Here is a 21,542-nt window from a genome sequence, read left to right as displayed (position 1 = left end):
CGTCATTCAGAAACACTTTGCGCAAATGAATCTATTTGTCAATGGACCAGTGTGCTGAGGTATAGTTTGGTTTGTTCAAAGATGGTCCAGTCTGTCCAACTTATTTGTCTTATAAGGTTAAACAGCAAATAAGTTTGGTTTGGTCCTGCCCTGCTCCCATTTTATACTCTCCTCGAGGAATTGTCCAGATTCCTCTGTCTACACACTTGCCCTGTGCTGAAAAAGTGTGCAAATCCTACTGATATGGTAATGGACAGGTAGCTAATTAACCTAATCTACGCTGATCAATCCAAATCTTCGTAATACAGTGTGTGTTAACTGTAAAGAAAGCCTTCCAGAAAGCCTTCTTCAGTTAACGTAGCACGTGGAAAATCATCTCACTTGATGGTTGTCAGTTAACGTAGCAAGTGGCAAATCATCTCACTGGATGGTTGTACATATGACGTCAAACCTTAAACATTTATAGCGCATTGTCATGTTATAGGACATAACATCACACCCAGCTACTGTATTTGAACTCCTGAATCAAATCCTTCCGTGAATGACACAACACTCACGTTATTCTGTTATTTGACATAGGAATGACACCACATACAGGTTATACTGTAAGTTGACACAGGAAGGACACCATACAAACGTTATTATGTAAGTTGATTCAGGAATGACACCACATACGGGATATTCTGTAAGCTGACCCAGGAATGACACCTTACACAGGTTACACTGTAAGTTGACCCATGAATACACCACACACAGGTGATACCGTAAGTTGACCCAGGAATGAAATAACACATAGTTTATACTGTAAGTTGACCCAGGAATGACACTATACACATAGTTTATACTGTAAGTTGACCCAGGAATGACACTATACACAGACTATAATAGAAGTTGACCCAGGAATGACACCACACACAGGTTATACTGTAAGCTGACCCAGTAATGACACGACATACAGGTTATACTGCAAGTTGACACATGAATGACCCCACACGCACGTTATACTGTTATTTGACACAGGAATGACACCACATACCGGTTATACTGTAAGTTGATCCAGAAATGACATCACATACAGGTTATACTGTAAGTTGACCCAGGAATGACATCACACACTTGTTATACTGCAAGTTAACCCAACTCTTGACTCTGGTAGGGCCAATTGGCTGTACTTTAATCCAGAGGTATATATACTTTTAATATATGTATGTGTGTGTTTTTTCCCTCGTACATTTATTTGCAAATTCTGACTCTGCTCTCCATGCTGCAAGTCTTGAATGACACGGGGATGATTCCACACACACGTTATACTGTAAGTTGTCCCAGGAACGACACCATACACACGTTGTACTATAAGCTGACACATGAATGACACCACATACACGTTATACTGTAAGTCGACATAGGAATGGCTCCACACAGAGGTGATACTGTAAGTTGACCCAGGAATGACACCACACACAAGTTATACTGTAAGTTGACCCAGGAATGACACAACATACAGGTCATACTGTAGTTGATCCAGCAATGACGTCACACAGTTTATTCTGTAAGTCGACACAGGAATGACACCACACGCAAATTATATTGTAAGTTGACCCAGCAATGACGTCACACATAGTTTATACTGTAAGTTGACACAAGAATGACATCACGACCAGTTTAAACCAAGTTAACACAGGAAAGTTGAATTTTAATCTTAGGTTTACTCAATTGACCTATATGTAAGTCAAAAAAGGTCACACCCACCGCATTGGTAGATGATCTTGGGACGTGTGCTGCGCTGGTACGCAAATCACACGAGCTCGGTGAAGTGGACACAGACCCCCATTACAACTTCCGTTTTTCGGTAGGGACGATTGTAGTTCTGTGAATTTTAGGGTATAAAGTCTTTTTTTGCTCCCAGGCGTCCATTTTTGGTGCACGGGTGCATGCTTGGTATTAAAATGCTGGAAACTGTCTAAACTTTGAGCAGGTACGAGCTTTATTGACGAAAGTTTGAAATTCTGGGTGAGAGGACACGAGGTGTGATGTAGTGATGAGGCTGCGAGTGACGTCCCCTTGGCGTTGCTAGGCACGCCTCCCAGCTGCCGGCATGGAAAGGTCCAGATTTTGACGGTCAACCTATGTCAAGATTTTTATGGCTTCTTTCTCACAGGCTGGCCCAGGTATGCACCAAAGCTTATTAGCCACGGAATGTTTGGGACTGAGCTACAGCGCTAGACGTTAACATTGTCGCTTATGGAAAATTAATGGGGGTCCGAGGCCAAGTTGGCACAAGATTCCAAAACATACAACTCTATGTTCGCACCTGCTCGTGCTGCATTCTGGCGAATGTGGTGTTGAATGTGTTGGAATCTTGCGCCAACATCGCCGACCTAATCACCAAACCTATTTGGGCATTGTACACAGCGTGTAGCAAGGGTCTTATTTAAAGCACGCAAGATAATTAAGTCCGTCAATTTGTATACATTATTATTAGGTTTCGCGCTATATTCTACTGTATAGACATTTCTGCTTTGACAAAGCCGGGATTTATTTATATGTTGTTTTTTTTCACGCCGTACTCAAGAATAGTTAACTTATATACGACGGGGGCCAGCATTATGGCGGAAGAAAACTGGGCAGAGTCCGTGGGGAAAACACGACCGTTCGCGGGGAAACACCACAGTCCGCAGGTTGTTGGAAGGCCTTCACACTTTTGGCTGGAGAGGTAGCCAGCATGAGCTGGGCTTGAACTCACAGCGGTCACATTGGTGAGAGGATCGAAAAAGGCATGAACATCTTTAAATATTTTTCTAATTTAGTAGGATACCCGTCAAAAATAGACATAACATTTGATATTGAATCATGAACTACCGCATTACGATGGTTAGTTGTACGGAACCCGCTTATCGTCCGTTTGTTTCAGATCATATGGGGACATGTGCCGTGGTAATGGTATGAAGTATACGCTTAGAGAATTGGTCACCTGCACTCGTGCAGATTTAGATACAGAAGTGTCCCATTCCAGATACTGTGCCACGTTACCCTCGCCATCTTAGCTGGTTGGATACCGACTACTGGTGGCACAGGATCAAGGCCAACGGATCACGAAGTAAACTTTTTTTTTTTTTTTTTTTTTTTTTAAATTATCACTTAAAACTTCAAATATTGCTCGACAACATAAATTCTGAGTAAGTTATTGTGCAACAAACTTCAGCGAAAACGAGAGGAAAACGTACAAAATTTAACGATTAAAATTTCGACTCCAGTCGAAGATCGCTTCGTGACCGCGGGCCAGGATTATAACCTGAAAATGGTGGTAGCCGATAGTTAGGCGAGATGGCGGATCAGACATTTTTACTTTATTTCTGCACTGGTCAAGATAATTTCAGGGGTTTGTTAATCGATCGGTCAATAAGTTGACGTTCCCGCAACTTTTCCTCTCGTAATACGAGAGAACCAAGTTACCAGTTTACTCACAAATGGTCATTGAACAATAGACTACAGAAAGGTTGGATGCTATAGCACCTTTAGGCGGGAAAGGCGACGTGTATCATCCACCCTGGTCCCTTCAAGAACGATAAGCAGCAATGTAGAAATAAGATTTCTTTTATAGAACTTTTACGTTTTATTTCAAAAGTTTCGAGGGTTGACAGGATCGTTAAGCAACTCTAGTACTTTGTCCGCTAAATAAACTGGACTTTTCAAAATGTATTAAAGACACCGTCCGTGTTTATCCAACACACAAAATACAAAAGCTTACCAAACTAAGGAATTAACATTACGTTTACCTGAGAAAGCTTTGAATTACCCAAAATTTATTCCAGTATAAGTTTATAAAAGTTTTGGTGGTGATTTTTTGTTTGTTTTGATCAGTTGCGCTTTCAATCTTCTTCTGCCTCCCCTTCCTCGTCAAACTCTCCCTCCTCCTCGGCCGTGGCGTCTTGGTACTGTTGGTACTCGGACACCAAGTCGTTCATGTTAGACTCGGCCTCAGTAAACTCCATCTCGTCCATACCCTCACCGGTGTACCAATGCAGGAAAGCCTTACGACGGAACATGGCAGTGAACTGCTCGGAGATTCGCTTGAACAGCTCTTGGATGGCTGTGCTGTTACCAATGAATGTGGCGGCCATTTTGAGACCACGGGGTGGAATATCACAGACGGCGGTCTTGACGTTGTTGGGGATCCATTCGACAAAGTAGCTGCTGTTCTTGTTCTGTACGTTCAACATCTGTTCGTCGACTTCCTTCATGGACATACGACCACGGAACATGGCGGCCACCGTCAGATAACGGCCGTGACGGGGATCGCAAGCGGCCATCATGTTCTTGGCGTCAAACATCTGCTGGGTGAGTTCTGGGACGGTCAGGGCTCTGTACTGCTGGCTACCCCTGGAGGTGAGAGGGGCAAATCCGGGCATGAAGAAGTGGAGACGGGGGAAGGGTACCATGTTGACAGCCAGTTTACGCAGGTCAGCGTTGAGTTGACCCGGGAATCGCAGACAGGTTGTCACACCGGACATTGTGGCTGAGACCAGATGGTTCAAGTCCCCATATGTTGGGGTGGTCAACTTCAGGGTTCGGAAGCAAATGTCGTAGAGAGCCTCGTTGTCAATACAGAAAGATTCGTCTGTGTTCTCGACCAGCTGATGGACGGACAGGGTGGCGTTGTACGGTTCTACAACTGTGTCCGACACCTGTGGCAGAAGTGAAATTCCGTTTTAGAAATTGATCAAATTGATCCCGATAATGAGAGGAGAGAAAAATAAATAAATTATTTATATATATATATATATATATATATATATAGATAGATCTCTTCATGTAATATATAAATTCTTTTGGAAGGGGGGGAGGTATTTATGCATTTATCACTCGAAGTAAGTTGTACATTGTATGTACACTGTAACAGTACATTGTATTCAGTTGGGAAATTTAAGTCCTATAGGGCATTGTTTCAAGTTAAACTTGCAAACACTGAACGTAATTTACCTTTGGTGAAGGGACGACGGAGAAGGTGTTCATCACCCTGTCGGGGTACTCCTCTCGGATCTTGCTGATAAGAAGGGTACCCATTCCAGACCCGGTACCCCCACCCAGAGAGTGGGTCAGCTGGAACCCCTGCAGACAGTCACAGCTCTCGGCCTCCTTCCTCACAACGTCCAGAACGGAGTCGACCAGTTCGGCACCTTCCGTGTAGTGGCCCTTGGCCCAGTTGTTACCGGCACCGCTCTGACCGAAAACAAAGTTATCCGGTCTGAAAATCTGACCGAATGGTCCGGAGCGGACAGAATCCATGGTACCGGGCTCCAGATCGACCAGGACAGCACGGGGCACGTACTTGCCACCTGATAATACAAAAAAAATGAAAAAAAAAAAAAATGGGATACTATTTTCCAAAACGCATAATAAAAAAAAAAAAAAAAAAAAAAAAAAAAAAATCTGCAATTGTCGTTTTTGTGACCGTATAAATTGGTTTTAATTCCTTTTAAGTGAATTTGTTGCACTACAGAAGCTTTATATCGATCAGAATATAGTTTCCAGACGAAAACAACAACAAACAGCAACCAGAACTAAGAATCCCTTCTGTCGACACAGTATGCAACGTTGTACCTAATACATAAAATGCCCTTTAGTTGGTAAAGCTAACCGAGATGTACCGGCTCTCAGAGACTCGCCTTCACGTTAACCGGTAATTAAAAGTATTCCCTTGGGCGTTGCCTTGCACGGAGGGGCAAAAGGACACAAAAATAGGTAGTAGGTATTACAAATCCTTATCGCGCATCCTGGAAAGCCAGAATGAACGCTTATGGCGCTTCCTGCGAATCCCAATGTGTAAATCGGAAGCCCTTACCCGTGCAGAAGATACGGAATTTCATGCGGCACGCTTTCATACACTACATCTATTACAGTAATAAGTAGATGTGAAAATAGAAGGAAGGAAATTGTACAGTTTTAAGAGCTGCCCTACCCCATTTTGGTTTTTCAGTCACTTGGTTAGAAATATGAACGAGCATACCAGAATCAAAAAAAGATGGCAAACGATTCTAGGGATCAGATTTATTCTACAGGTCCTATTCTTACTGCGGTCTCCCTTTATTTTACAGGTATAAGTGTATTTAAGATTATTGTACTTGTGAATTATGCAGGGTTCCTCGATTGATTTTTCTGTCTCCATTATGCCCGTTTGTTTTCTGCACGATCCAGGAAACCGGTGTCTCTTTACACTACTTTTTGGATAGGTTATTTCTAAAGGAAGGGTTCCCTAGTTAAATAGCCATGGAAGTCACGGGGTGTATACGGTTCCTTTAGTGTTTACTGGATAAGCCTACTTCTAGCTCAGTCACCTACCGGTGGCCTCATTGTAGTAGACGTTGATTCGTTCTAGCTGGAGATCAGAGTCCCCGTGGTAAGTTCCGGTCGGGTCGATACCGTGCTCGTCAGAGATCACCTCCCAGAACTAAAACAAATCGATTTTAATGCGTTTGTGAGAATAACGATTACTTAGAATGTAATTCAACGGATTGATCTCCAGGATATGGCCGGAATATTGACAATGTGGCGTAAAGCTGTAGTCATTCATTCAGTTTACAGTACAACATTCGTTAGCACAAGGATATATATATTAGTCGTGATCTAATTCAACACGTTCTTACCTTAGCACCGATCTGGTTTCCGCACTGGCCGGCCTGAAGGTGGACAATTTCTCTCATGGTGTCTGGCGGGAAGTTACTGAGACCTGTGATGGCAGATAGGACCTGAGCGAAAGGTGCGACTGTAGTGGAACTGGGAGTGGATTCTATTTTATACAAATACTGAGCATGGGGTGGGGGTAGGGGTGGCAATGTTTACAGCATAGCGACAGGCGGAGGAAGTAGTTGCAACACGCCCAAGATTTATTCTAATTAATCTGCTTTATTCATAAGTATATCCCACTTCAGTCAGAGGAGGGCTGGGTTCTGGTTGGTAGGTAACAAGACTGCTCGAAATGGAACACGCCACGGCTTGAAACCAGGGAATTTCGATTACGTCACGTAACTAAATCGGCCGTAGTACAGGTAGGAGAGCCTGACGTTACAGCCGCAGGCAAATCAGTTCAGGGTGATATATACATACCACACATTATATAAATAAGCTTAACATGACGCTTTGCTGAGAGTCAATGAACCAGCCAAATCCAGCGCGTTCCTAAAATATCAACGTATTAACGATCGGACCAGAACAGCAATGGGAAAACACAGAAACATGTTACGAATTAAATGCATCACACTGATAAACAAATCTAGTTATGCAAACCCGCGCAAGGTTCGTGAGTTTCACGGCACATTATAAACAATGTATTGGAGAATTTGTAATAAAACTATGTCATGCACAGTGAGTAAAATAAGACCGCAATTTACAGAAATAAAATCTCAGCTGGTTAGCGCGCTAGCGTGGCGTAATGACCCAGGAATCTCTCACCAATGCGGTCGCTGTGAGTTCAAGTCCATCACATGCTGGCTTCCTCTCCGGCCGTACGTGGGAAGGTCTGGCAGCAACCTGCGGATGATCGTGGGTTTCCCCCGGGCTCTGCCCGTTTTCCACCCACCATAATGCTGACCGCCGTCGTATAAGTGAAATATTCTTGAATACGGCGTAAAACATTAATCAAAAAAATACATAAATACAGAAATAAAATACTGTTGAGGAATTGTGTTAAACGCTCTTAGCCTTTCCTAATTATATACGAATAAATTTTCCTCAGTAATCATGATAATTACTTTATTTCATGAGAGTGATATATATGAATACTATTTACTTTGAAAATTCGTGAATTTCTCACTCAAAATTTTGATCTAGCGTGTATTTCCACTCTAGGTGTTGTGGTGAATGCACAATGTTAAGTATACACTGGGCTATTGCTGGAAATCGCTGTGGACGAAAGACTACACGGTTACAATTTTGTTCCTGTCTAGCAGCAAGACAGCAGTGGTAAATTCCATGTAGTCTTGCATGAACTACATGAACATGCTTACTTCAAATACACGTAGCTTGTTCTGACCAGTTTGCTGAATTTTGACTGCACTGAAAGAGTAGGCGCATGTGGCATTTGGCAGAAAATGTACAGATCTCTATGTGACTGTATTCCTGAAGCGGAGCAAATAACCCATCAAAATAATCTCAATGATGCATGGAATATACAGAACGTATCAAGCCTATGGACTAATTAAATCTTTTCCCATTATTTTCCATTCAACCACCCAAATTATTGTTCAAGTCAGTTATGTGTCTTTCGCTGATCAGCGACATAAATTATTACATTTCAAAATAAAATCCCTGGCATGGTGCCCCAGACAGACAACCGAGGATTGTGTACTTGATAGACTATGCGTGCATATGAGAAGTGGAAAGAGTTCTGTACTCTTCACTTCATGTCATTCTCTTAGCAAAATAACTAGATCACTCTTCATTACTGTTCATATTATCTGCGTGATGTGTATTCTCAGTTTGGTAGAGATCATTCATTGTTGTGCTCTGTTTAAAATAAACGAAGAAATGGTCGAATACAAATTTGCGGATATCTGACATCAAAAGATCTCCAAAAGGATTCAAGGAGAGTAACTTTAAAACTAAGACCATGGCTATATGGAAAAGGAAGACAATTTTGCCATAAATGATTTTTGTTCATATTTGAGGCGTACTGTATATGATTTAATTATCTTCGAAATTTATTTTATACTCTTATGTGCACGACTGCCGTCAGTTTCTAAATTTAGCTTGCCTTTGTTTACATACGCTGAGTTCAGCGCCTGCTGTCTACCTCTACCTTAGAATGTTCCAGATTGCGCTCAGTTCGGTGCCTGTTTGTTTACATCAAGTGTTCAGGAATTTTCTTATTCTAGACAATTCCACCAGGCTATATAAGACCTATGAAAGCAGATCAAACGAAGAGAGAACAGAGAACGCAGAAAGGAGAATTATTGAGAGCTTGGATGCTTTTGCTGTGTATTACTTTAGTAGGCCATTTGTGCTGAATTTTGGTGTCTCTATAGCCTCTGGCTTTGTTATATCCTATCTCCACCGAGCACTCGTTCCGTCTGAACTTGTATGTTTAATTTGTGCTCTTGTATACACAGTGCTTATTAGTACACGGACCCTGTCTGTGGAATTTTGTGTATATTTTGTCATACACTCAGTTATACTGTGGATTTTCCGTCTTGTGAATTGGCCTCTGAGCATTTATGCCTGTGTGGTATATATATTGTGGAAAATATGCGTCCGTTTGGACACCGTAAGTACTTTAGTATTTGTATAGATACTTCTATCCTTTCTTGTTAAACTTAAGTACTTTAGTATTTGTATAAGTCTTATTATCTGTTCTTGTTAAGCTAATAAATTGTTGTAAAATAAAATCTGCTGGTTTTGGTTACTTTTTTTGTTCGGCTAAACTGTCGTGTATTTCGAACAAGCCATCTCTTTATAATACAGACAGTTTGGGTCGTAACAATACAAATTTCATTCAATGCTCTTAAAATAACATTAATAGTAAACATGCTTGGAACATACCCCCTAAACGAGTTGTTTTAACAGCTATCACCTTTAACGTCATGAGTGCTGGCTACAGGAACCTAAGTTCCGGACCATTTTAACACCCCTCGCGGAACTGAACCCTGAACAGTGTGTTAAGAGATAAAAACCACACATTTCATGAATTCCTTAAATATGGAGCAAACATAAATGTTACATGAATTTTCAGATGAAAGAGCCTGAAAAATTAGTTGTTAATGTGGTTCTCTGTATTTTTAAAAAATTTTTTTTATAGATTTTTCTTTAATCACAAAAAGTCATTTGAAAAAAAAATTGTATGGTGTGCGCAAGGGACCATTTTTTGGTATATATTGTCCTTGCATAATTATGTTCTAAATGGAGCTGTAGTACAAGTTGCTGTATACTTACATTTCCTTTGCAATAATGTGGAAGTCCATGACTAAAACACTCAAACATTCTGAAGTTCTTTCGGCGGTATGTCCCTTTAATGATATGAGCTTTAATCACATCCATTGGAGTAAATCAAAGTTGTTGGTACTGGGGTATAGTTCATGTAATGCCAAATCCCTATGCTCAACGTGAATTTAATTCAGAAATGACAGGACTGACACGAACTGGCTCTAAAGCGTGATTTCGCCTTACATGACTGATATGCCCTGATTTGGGTAAACTGTCGACTTCTGACTTCCAGATATCTGTCAGATTACTAGGAGACAAGTGATCTCCGAAAACTTTGACGTCTAATGTCCAAGACGGGCCAAGTAGAGCTTATGGTGTTTATAATTTAGCTGTACTTGTGGGAAACAAGTGAAAAGGACCAGCTTATGCAGTCGAAAAAACGCTGTGTTTCGTAAGCAGTTGTCACACGATGCGATTTGTCCAAATTTTGAATTGTGAAATAGCGTTTGTTCTTTATTCGTTCGACTAAGAGTCAATAACACAGCTAACAAGAGAATGAGATAAATCGACTTGCCAAACCCAGTTTATTGGATAACGTTGGTCACTATAGGATATAAATCGGGCCTTGGTAGAGTTTTTAAGACGCTTGCATTTTTCCAGTCTTTGGACACATGGAGGTGTTGATGCAATTCCACCATCAGACAGGGAATTTTAAACACTAACCCAGCAAAAAATCATCAGATCATCACACGTGAAGGTTTTCGGAGATTACTTTTCTCCTAGCAAGATGCGAGAAATATGGAAGGCCTGACTTACTCCAAACACACATTCCCACAATGCAACGTTCGCATCGTGAATAGATTGAAAGCTAATTATAAGTATAGTAAACCATGAAGGTATGTATGCCGTACACCACGGACTGACATGTGTAAACCAAATACGGTTGTCCTTCCTATCGATAATGTATTATAAAGTATTTGTAATTCCCAATGCCAGAAATGAGTTACGTGGTACGCAGCTGGCATGGCCGTGTCACCCCTTGTCAGCATTATGTTCTGAATTGCCTCGTTTTACTACCATTGAAGTTCGCTGAACAGTTCTCGTCATCTAGACAGCAAGGGGCAGTAACCCAGTCAATCCGACAATCCGTCAATCCAATGTCTTAACTATATCGACTTGAGTGAGTTGATTGTCGGATGGAAACCCCTGATAAAACTGAACATGTGATTGTTCACTGAAAATCACATATATGTCAGAAGACACCTAGAGTAAGTGCTTGGGGTTTAACGTCGTACTTAACAATTTTTCAGTCATATAACGACGACAGGTTCCTAGAGTGCATGTGATGTGCCTCCTTAATGCAGGACGGACTTCCAGCACAATTTTTTCACCCTTGGCGATATGTCCATTTCAAGCACTAGCTCGCTGCTTCTGTCAGGCATGCACTTTGCTTGTGTTTGAACCCAGCCTTAGGCCAGACGTTTGACCCGATAGACATGTAGGGTTACGTACACATCATCACAGTTGCTTCCGTGGTAGCTTTCTTGTTGGCTGTTGGGGGAAATCTCCTTTTAACTCGTTTTCGCAAACAGGCCATCTTTTATGAATCTGGGCCCTGGACAATCCCTCACTGACACAGCGTTCAGATTCACCCACTCGTGATCTAACATTTGTCCTTGAAACAAAAACAAGTATGTTGTGCATTAACAAAGTTAGAAACGTACAATTCAATTTCCTTCAACAGGCGCATTGTTTGAAGGTGATTTTGGATAACATTGCTGTATTGGTCAATGGAGAATTTTCGAAATTATTCCTACCTAAAGAAGGTCAAACCTAAAAGGTCAAGCATCGCTGCGTTAACGAGACGCACTCTTCGAGCATTTGTTCTGTCATAGCACAGCAATGCTTCTGATAGGAGAATTCTAAAGCGAATGTGCTCTCGCTAGCAGTTTATACTTAAGAATTTAGCGCTTTTAAGCTTCTACGCAGTCAACCCTATATATGATTTATTTGACAGCATCGCTGGCGATGTTGTCATCAGTTATCTGAACGCCATTGGCTTATATCATAAAATTAAATTCGTAAATATTTATAGATAAAGTTATTTACATATAGATTTCTAGATAAACTATTTTTAAAATATGCTGGTTTTCGAGTTTTAACTCTTATTTTTCTTTTATCTGATTTTAAACATGTCTGTACTTTTTGTTTTCACTTTTGATGTTCACACTATAATCATTCATTCATTCATTCATTCATTTAGCGCCACTGCCCTGAGAATATCTCAGCCAATGAAATAGCGGCAAGTTGAACAATGGCGGTAACCTGTACCGAGCCCTGTGTTATTAGAACAAGAGAGGTTATATCGAGGTACTGTACTAAATCCAGTCCTCGCGGCATTGATTGCGGCTTTAAGTTATCAGTATTGTCAGGTAACTGGTGAGGACCAACCTTTGACTGCTGGCACTCCTGTGTTTACCCCTGTGAATACCAAGATTCATCTCAGTTCCCATACTCCTTAAAGTGCATGCGTCGCATTCCCTTTAGCTTTACATCACTGCCATTGTAAATCTTGAACAGAGATTTTGAACAACGCCGAGGTCATTGGGGTCACGGTGATGAGGCAGGCAGTGATGTAAGCAAACACAAACAATCCGTCTCAACCTTTTTCTGTAACAATACTTTACACGCATGCATTCTCTTTAACTGAGTATGTACAACATGATTCTAACCAAAACCTAAAACAATTTATTGGTGAATGCTGACTAAATATTTCGGAGGACATACGCGATGAGGCTTACCTAAACAAGCCTACGTGCATCTTGCAGGCTCCAAATGTCCAGCTTGTGTAGTGGTGGCAGTGATTTAAAGCGAAAGGTAGAGAGCGACGCATGCACAATACCCTCAATATTTATTTTGGAGGCTGATATTCTAGGGTAAACTCCAACAACTCGAGATTTTTCGTCATGACGGTTTTATTATAACTGAAAGGTTAACGGTATAACGACCCCCTGCGGACATACAAAAAAAATACTCCATTAGCTCATTTGAAACATCATAAGGCAACATTACAGAACAAACAACTAAAGATAGTGCATAAATTACTTATACTATCATGTAACAGTATGAAATATGCATAATGCACCACAACATACTGAATACAAATGAATTTCAAATCATCCTATTAAATTCTCCTTATTACAATTTAACACTGAGGTACATTAGCCATAACAGATAAACAATATCCCCGACAGTTACATCGCTTTGAGTCTCGAAACATATGTCGGTAAAAGTAGGCCATAGGGAGAGATGTACTATCAGTTTTTTTTATTTGAGTGCTAAACTTCAGGCTAGGCCACTTAAGACAGCGCAGGGATTGTAGCACACTTATTGTCACAAAGGTCTCAGAAACAGTGACAGCCATAGATTGTAGAAAATCCCTTGGTCCATAATGTACTTCTAATTCTAATCTATTTCTAATATGTACCTCAAGGTGATAAATTATAAATAAAGTCCGCGCCAACATCCGGCGTGGGCGACTCCATTTTGCCTGAGAACTAGTCCTGAAGTCTTCTGTCTTAGGAGGAGAATTGCTATCGGAAGCCATCGATGTGCAGTTTGTACATTTCTGGTATAACTCTTCTCCCCATAAGGTAACGAACAGTACATTTCGTTTTCCGCTTGACGATCAGGAAACCGAAATGTTGGACGTACACTTCGAGTTTACACGAACAAGCCGGCAGTTTTAAGGACTCTCATTGGCTGAGAAACAACACACCCCCAGCATAAATTACAGAGTGTTAAAGATGGAGGACGCGATGGACTCAGCGATTTATGCCAGCTTTGCCGTGTGGCAAGGGAAAATCGCAAAATTATACAACAGGCACCACCATATAGAAAAAAATGTGCTCTTTTCAGCCTGTAGTGTCATGTTCTTCTCCTTTAAGCTGTGATGGACAGAATACACTGAAGTGGTGCCAGATCAAGCGAATGACATTACCTCAAAAATAAATGATTTCCGTTCCTTAATTTCATCACTGTGACCGATAAGTAAGACATTAACAAGTATTTGAATGTTGCAGATGATAAGTAAGACGTTTACAAGTATTTGAATGTTGCAGACGATAAGTAACAAATTAACAAGTATTTGAATGTTACGGACAATAAGTAACACATTAACAAGTATTTGGTTATTACAGATGATAAAACTCGTGTAGAGTTCAGCTCGAAAAAAGGCTACAACAGCAGATGCCACTAGCGGCTTCGAACACGTTTCTACCTCATACGCATGCGTTTTCGTATTTAAACGAATATATATATATATATATATATATATATATATATATATATATATATATATATATATATATATATATATATATATATATATGTATATATATATTCCGTATTATTAGCAACAACTGCATTGTATTCTGTCATTGCAGCAGACTGTTCTTTTAAATATACCACACATATTCTGTAGTTCAACATAAAGATTCTATTAGATTAACAAGATATTTAATGTCACAAAATGTTGTTTTGTAATTTCAGAATACACTCTAGCATCACCCAGACAACAGATTTTCCCTTAAAATCAACAGAATGGTTTTTTTGAGTGTGGCTATTTGATTCGTATTCCACGCCATTGAAGAATTTTTAACTAATGCGACGGTGGTCATGTTTATGGGTGTGGGACATCGGAATACCGGAAGTGAAACAGCACCCTTCCACAGGTACCTGACAAACCCCCTGACTTCAAGGCGAAACACGTGACCTCGTTTCAAGTTAACAGACTGATTGTCGCGCCGAGCCATTGCTTTAACCATTATCACAAAGAGAATTATTTACGAGTTTAAGTTAACCGCCAATGCGGTAGCGATGCAATAGCATCCGTGGTCGAGGTGGTTAGCGTGCCAAGGCGGCGCAATAACCCAAAAGCCTCTCACCAATGCGGTCGCTGTGAATTCAAGTCCACTTCATGCTGACTTCCTCTTCGGCCGTATGTGGGACTTCCAGCAACCTGCCGGTGGTCGAGTGTTTCTTCCAAGCTCTGCCCGGCTTCCTCACACCATAATGCTGGTCAATATCGTATATATAAGTGAAATATTCTCAGGCCTACGGCGTACAACACCAATCGAATAAAGAAATAAATGTATGTGTTTTCAAAGGGAGATAAGATTTCCCGAAACAAGCATTTCCAGAAGTGTAGTTATCTCCCTTGTTACATAAAGCCCTAACTACTACCACTTACAAGACTACGTGCCTTTGCACTAGGGTATATTTTATCTGGAGAATCAGCATTATTCGCTTCATTTCGCTTCAGTGAAAGTAGTTAAAAGGCTTGGAAAATGCATTTTATGATGATAAGAGGTGTAAAACTCTCGAATAATAAATATAAAAGGTAACCCAGTTTCAGTCTGGTATTTTCTGAAAATCGATATGGTAAATCTGGCAGTTGTTTCGGCACCAAGGCAGTCACGTTTTAGAACACGCTCTCTTAAATGGGTATGGTAATACCTGTATCAAGTTGCCGTGACCAGAAGATTGATATGTTTACGTTTAGCAAATTCCCATTAAAGACATATCAGATTTTAATGCAAATAGTTAAATCCCATACATTAATGATAGAGTAGACTTACGGGAGTTATATTTTCTGACGATGAAGCCTGATTTATTCGCCGTGATGGACTAAAAAATTGAGACAAACAAGCTATTTAAAGTGCTTTGAACCAGTGAGAAAATCGCCGCACCGCCCCACATGAAAAGTATCTCCACCTAAAGCCACAGTCAGCAAAAGATGGATTAAAAAATAACTAAAAACCTGTTGTATACTTACAGTAATTAAATAATTGATGAATTGAAATGTGGTACCTGTGTGTAGCTATTACACTCCACTTGTATGACCATCCCTACATTGTTATTCTACTTTATAAATTATTATTATTATTATTAGGTTTTATTGCAGACTTAAGTCAGTATAATACAAACATACAAGATAAATACAGAGATTACATATAATGACAGCTAATAACCAGACAGCGCATTAATAAACATTATGACTCCACTTACCATATATTATACAGACAGTGCATGCTGTTAGGTGGGACAACAGAAATTGTCAGCTCCAGAGAAGTGATATTCAACGAAGACGAACATGTTTTATTATACCGAAAAAAAAAGAAGAAGAAAAAACAGTACCTTTTCGAGTTGTAATTTAAATCACCGAATTTGTACGTCGATAAAGGAGCTATAACCACCATCCGATTGTGTACTTGGACACAGACCCCCATTACAACTTGCGTTTTTCAGTAGGGACGATTGTAGTTCTGTGTATTTTAGGGTGTAAAGTCTTTTTTTGCTGCCAGCCTGCCGTTTTTAGTGTACAAGTGCATGCTTGGTATCAAAATGATGGAAATTATCTAAGCTTTGGGCAGGTATGAGTTTTAATGGTGAAAGTTTGAAATTCTGGGCGAGAGGACACAAGGAGACAGGTGGTGATGAGGCTGCGAGTGACGTCCCCTTGGCGTTGCTAAGCACCCCTCCCAGCTGCCGGCATGTAAAGGTCCAGATTTTGACGGTCAACCTATGTCAAGATTTTTACAGCTTCTTTCTCTCAGGCTGGGCCAGGTATGCACCAAAGCTTATTGGCCTCGGAATGTTTGGGACTGAGCTACAGCGCTAAACGTTAACATTGTCGCTTATGGAAAACTAATGGGGGTCTGTGGCCACTTTACGAACAAGTAGACGCCAGAGAGCTCTCAAAGGGAAATAACTGCTTTGGAAAACAACGCGCGTGATCGTTGGACATTAGCACCAGATCGATGGATATTGCCTCGTGAACATTGGATAATACTTTCTGAGCGTGATGTTCCATTCCTTGGGCGCGTGATCGTTGTACATCATGTTTTTCGGAATATCATGTGACAGTCTCTACCAATGGAAACGGAGAATAACAGTATAAGGTAGAATAATACTGAATGAACACCAACATCTGAGGTCCATACAGTAGCTATCGTTTGGCTGTTACTGGATTCGAGTCTCGTTAACAAGCAGTATGATGGTTTAGGCAGTATTTCTCCAAAATACATTACCCTGTGCATAACAAACATTTTACTAGCACTACAGCTGAATTTTAACTTCATCCTCCACCTGAATGCATTGTTATGTATTACTGTCATTTTGTTAAAACTTTTCTGCGAATACACTGACCATAGTGAACATTCACTATCCAAAACAATTGGGCATTGAACCACCGCCCCAGATAGCACAGTTGGTAGAACGTCCGCTTCGGGACCGATAGATCCAGGATCAATCCTTGATCGACTCACACCTAAGACTTTAAAAGAGGTAGTTGTAACGACTGGTTGACCCGTATCAGTATAATGGCTCGGGCGGGTCGGCTTACTTGCCTTCGGTAAGTCGCCTCAGTGAAGCAGCACTAAATAAAAGAGCGGTGGAAATCCGTCCTGCAACAAGGAGGCACATTACACGTATATGCACCCTAAGGATTGAAAAATTGTTGAGTACGACGTTAAACCCCAAGCACTCACTCACTCAAAAGCATCAAACGCATTACTGCCATCCATGAAACATACAATTACAGGATTACCTTTATTTCTGTAAACGTTAGCTACCTCGTTAAGAAAGTAAATACGAGTCAGTAGGGAGATCACGTTTGAAACCATCCCTAGATTGGAACTACAAATTCAACTCACATTGATGTAGAATGACGTGTTCAATAATACTTGAAGCCATGTCTTCTACAGCAATGGGCCTATAGTTATCAGATTCATTAATATTACTCATTTTGTTCTTGATAAGAGGAGCTATTAAAACCTTGGGTATTTCGTCCGGCATGTGATCGTGTACAATCATGGTATTTATACATAATGACAAGTGAGGAAATAATATATGTGGTGCATTTTTAGGGTGTTCAGCAGCTAAGCCTTCATTTCCACGTGACTTAGTTCTTTTCATATTGGAAAAAAACTTCACACATTTGACTAGGCGAAACAAAAGAAACAAAAAGTACATCACCTCTGAACGCTGAAAAATTGTTTAGTACACTCTTTTTATGAATATCACTTTTGATACAATTTAAGACGCCTTTAAATTTACCATGCCACAACATAATGATTTCTACTTCGCCCTCTGTGTTATCTATCGACTGGAGACGCGTTTAGATGAGTCCACTATGTTCCCAAATCCCTTTGAAACTTCTCGACTAGCAAAAGGTGATCTATCTCATCTCACAATTAAAATCACTGGAACATATACTGGGTACACTACAATGTAACCGAAAAAAACAGATGCGAGAAAAACAAGCTGTCCGATTACGTGACCAATGTGCTAACGACGCCCAGCCACATGAAGTCGCAGGCAACCAAGCCTTAAGAACTGTACGTGGGCGATTTGCTTAGCACACATTATCGTCATGAAACTTGCATGAAAGCTGAGACTGAAGAAGGAAGTGGACGTTTTTGATCCAGGCACGTCGGAATTCAATGTTTATCGCTTTAGGTTTTTTCATTTGATGTTTTCGAAACTGTTTTTAAGGATTCAGAGTAGCAATGGCTCAGCCTTAGTTCAGAATGGTTGTTTTAAACAACGTTATCGTTTAATTCCGTCTAGACAGATTTTATTCGTACACGAGGAGCAGACCGTGACTAATGGTTAATACGCTTGCCTTTCAGTCTTCAGGACAAGCGAGGTAGAGGCTCGCTCACAGTTTTTAGGCAGAATTCTTCAAGAGAATTCTTGATTTCCTCAAGTTCACTGTTCGTGGGGACCTGGCAACAAAAAGCGGTCGAGGAGAATTGTTGTAACCGATTACGCACTGTTACGTGTAAGATGAGTGTGACTTGTAGTAACAATCAATCAAATATAGAAATTAGTTACATACATGCTTAGAGACAGGATAGGGAGGGGGGATATAGTGCACTTTGAGTCAACAAAATCTTCATATTGGGTTAATATCACCATATATTTTTGTATCCTATCATTAAGCAATTGTACAACCAATTTATTCTACAGGCCCAGCAATTCAGCTCAGAAAACTCGCTTTACATCACTGCCACCCGTAGCAAGTTTTATACAGAAATTTAGAACCACGCCAAGAACACTGGGGTGACTGTGGTGACAGAGCAAAGTAATGCCAGAAAAACAGAATCCGTGTTTCTATTAATACGTTATACAGACGAACAATACACCAATCAAATAAATAAATAAATAAATACAGACGAATGTTCTTCACAATGTTGTTAACTTTGTTTCTATTAATACTTTATACAGACGTATTTTCTTTGTAATATTCTTAACTTTGTTTCTATAAATACTTTATACAAACGTATGTTCTTTATAGTTTCAGACTATCAGCGTACAAAGAATCAGGCATAGCCTGGTACCAGTGAGTATCCGTCTTGAATCCTGAGTCTTGTCACGAATGACAAATCCATGTATACATCAAACGTTCATAGTAACACTACCAGGAAATGTAATGGCATTATAGTTTGTATGTGAAATGAACGGGGAAGAACGGTCTCCCTATTAATGTATTTCTTCCTCTCCGTAAGTGGGAAGGTCTTCCAGCAATCTGTGGATGGTCGTGGGTTTCCCCCGGGGTCTGCCTGATTTCCACCCACCATAATGCTGACCGCCCTCGTATAAGTGAAATATTCTTTAGTTCGGCGTAAAACGCCAATTAAATACATAAAATTAATGTATTTCAGATATATAGTATTACTGTAGTCAAAGTAATGTCTAATTTTTACTACACCTTACAGTTACGACACAATGAAGGAAGAGAAATATTAAATATTTCACTTGAACTATTTAACTATATGGTTTATACGTGTCTAGCTTTTTTGGTACACTACATACTTATCTGTACTGAGTACGGTGAGCTGTCGGCTGAGTTTATATTTCTTAAGTTTATTTATTTATTTATTTATTTTATTAGTGTTTTGCCCATTGGGCACATGCATATCGGTATTAAGTGCAGTAATCTGGCGAGCTTATCTCTGCTTATGTTTATAAATATACATGTGTAGTAGCCTAAATAATTTACATGAATATTTTTTAATATGCGTATATATGTGTCTGCCTTTTGGGTACATATGCCAAGTATAGTGATTTAGTCCATCTGTTGAGTTTATCTCTGTATAACAGGTGTATGTTCGTAAATATATATATGTACATTTAATACGCTAGGCACATATCGCAGACAGAAATTTACAATGCATGGTTTGCTTGCTTCAAAAGTAGAACAGGAGCAGATTTGCCCAGGCAGTTACAGAGTTTGTTGTATTCTCTGGTAGATTTTATTTCTATTTATTTATTTATTTATTTTTTGTAATTTTATTTACCGAATAACCTGTAATACAAAGTATTTCGTTGAATCTTTGCATCAAAACAGACATTCGTATACCAGCCGTCAACCAGTAAGGACCACTTCCCTCTGGATACACGTAGATCTGGTGAAAAAAATGGATGTGTTTGCTATACAGGTAACTGACTGATGAAAACATACACCTGATTTCTGTGTTGTGGATTGTTCTTTCGAGGGAAAAATATTAATGCTAGTTTTTTCCGACTCACATGTCTCCTGTCCGTTAAAAAACTAATGATGTAGCAGGGTTTTAATTGTTTATTTGAACCTTTCTACCTCCGCTTAGGAAAGTATGTTTTCACCAGCTTTTATTTGTCTGTCTATCTCTCTGCGAACAAAGTAATGCATGGACTTGGATGGAATTTCTGTAGCAGTCCATTTCCGGTACAAACGGTTTAAACGATTCCCACCACTGTCGTGTATTTTTCTTGCACCGGTACCTTAACTGTAATAGTGCCGAGCTTGTCACTAATAAGCACTAATCATACGATCGACGCTTGCCGTGGGTAGTAGTATGTGCACGATTAGCTGTGGCGCAGGTTTGCAGTGTCAGATTAAATCCTATTTTCAGCATATCTTGCATTTATGGAGGCGTTGATGCCAATATAGGTGAAGGAAGACAGAACCCGGGGAAAACAGTCGCTTCTCGCCTTGTTGCTGGCTTCATGCGCTGAACAATTTTGCAGGTTGCCTGCCCACTGGTTAATCAGTTATTGATCTCAATTGAAGAGTCCCAGATGGCTTTGATTTTCTTGTTCGCTCTTAGCGTCTTTTTTACGTCAACAATGGGGGCCGGGATATTTTGGATGGAGGACACCAGAGTACCTGGAATAACTGACCGGCCTTCGTGCATGAATAGAAAGTTTGAAGGCAGAACGCCACTAGGGAAATGTTGCAGCGACTTACATATTTTACCAGTATGAACAGTGGAACGAAAATTTACGCGAAACAGTTAAACAAAATACATGCAGCACCAACTATTCTTGAAATCAATCAGCCTTAGTGTAACTTCTCTCATATCATATACATGTATATTCGTATTTGAACAAGTAAACTGAAATGGGATCGTTCCTGCAGTCTATGTAATTTTTGATCCATCACATGGCGTGGAAAGAAATATTTATTAGAAATAACAAAATAAAAAAGAAATAGCATCAAGTTCATTTTTGTTTTTACTTTCAACAACGAACAAACAACACCCACAACATTTTGTTCCTGTGCATGTACTAATTACAGGTGC

The 21,542-nt window shown here is 40.1% G+C and overlaps 1 protein-coding gene across 1 annotated transcript; it reads right to left on the bottom strand.

Annotated features, from left to right (window-relative positions):
- Positions 1–3,869: 3,869 nt before the first annotated feature.
- LOC135474008 (tubulin beta chain-like) lies at positions 3,870–6,701 on the bottom strand. Its single transcript, XM_064753989.1, has 4 exons — positions 6,645–6,701; positions 6,340–6,448; positions 4,981–5,336; positions 3,870–4,685 (listed from the first exon to the last, which is right to left on the bottom strand). The coding sequence occupies exons 1-4, from the start codon at positions 6,699–6,701 to the stop codon at positions 3,870–3,872; spliced, it is 1,338 nt and encodes a 445-aa protein (XP_064610059.1).
- Between the last annotated feature and the right edge of the window lie 14,841 nt (positions 6,702–21,542).

Source organism: Liolophura sinensis, chromosome 8 (assembly GCF_032854445.1).
Source record: "Liolophura sinensis isolate JHLJ2023 chromosome 8, CUHK_Ljap_v2, whole genome shotgun sequence".
NCBI classification, from domain to species: domain Eukaryota; kingdom Metazoa; phylum Mollusca; class Polyplacophora; order Chitonida; family Chitonidae; genus Liolophura; species Liolophura sinensis.
This window is presented reverse-complemented; position numbering and strand designations above follow the sequence as displayed.

Bases quoted from the DNA above. Each gene is read 5' to 3' on its own strand.
- LOC135474008 (XM_064753989.1), bottom strand. From the start codon at position 6,701: ATGAGAGAAATTGTCCACCTTCAGGCCGGCCAGTGCGGAAACCAGATC. The intron at 5,337-6,339 runs GTAGGTGACTGA...TTGTATTATCAG, and splicing joins CTACTACAATGAGGCCACCG to GTGGCAAGTACGTGCCCCGT. The intron at 4,686-4,980 runs GTAAATTACGTT...CTTCTGCCACAG, and splicing joins CCGTCGTCCCTTCACCAAAG to GTGTCGGACACAGTTGTAGA.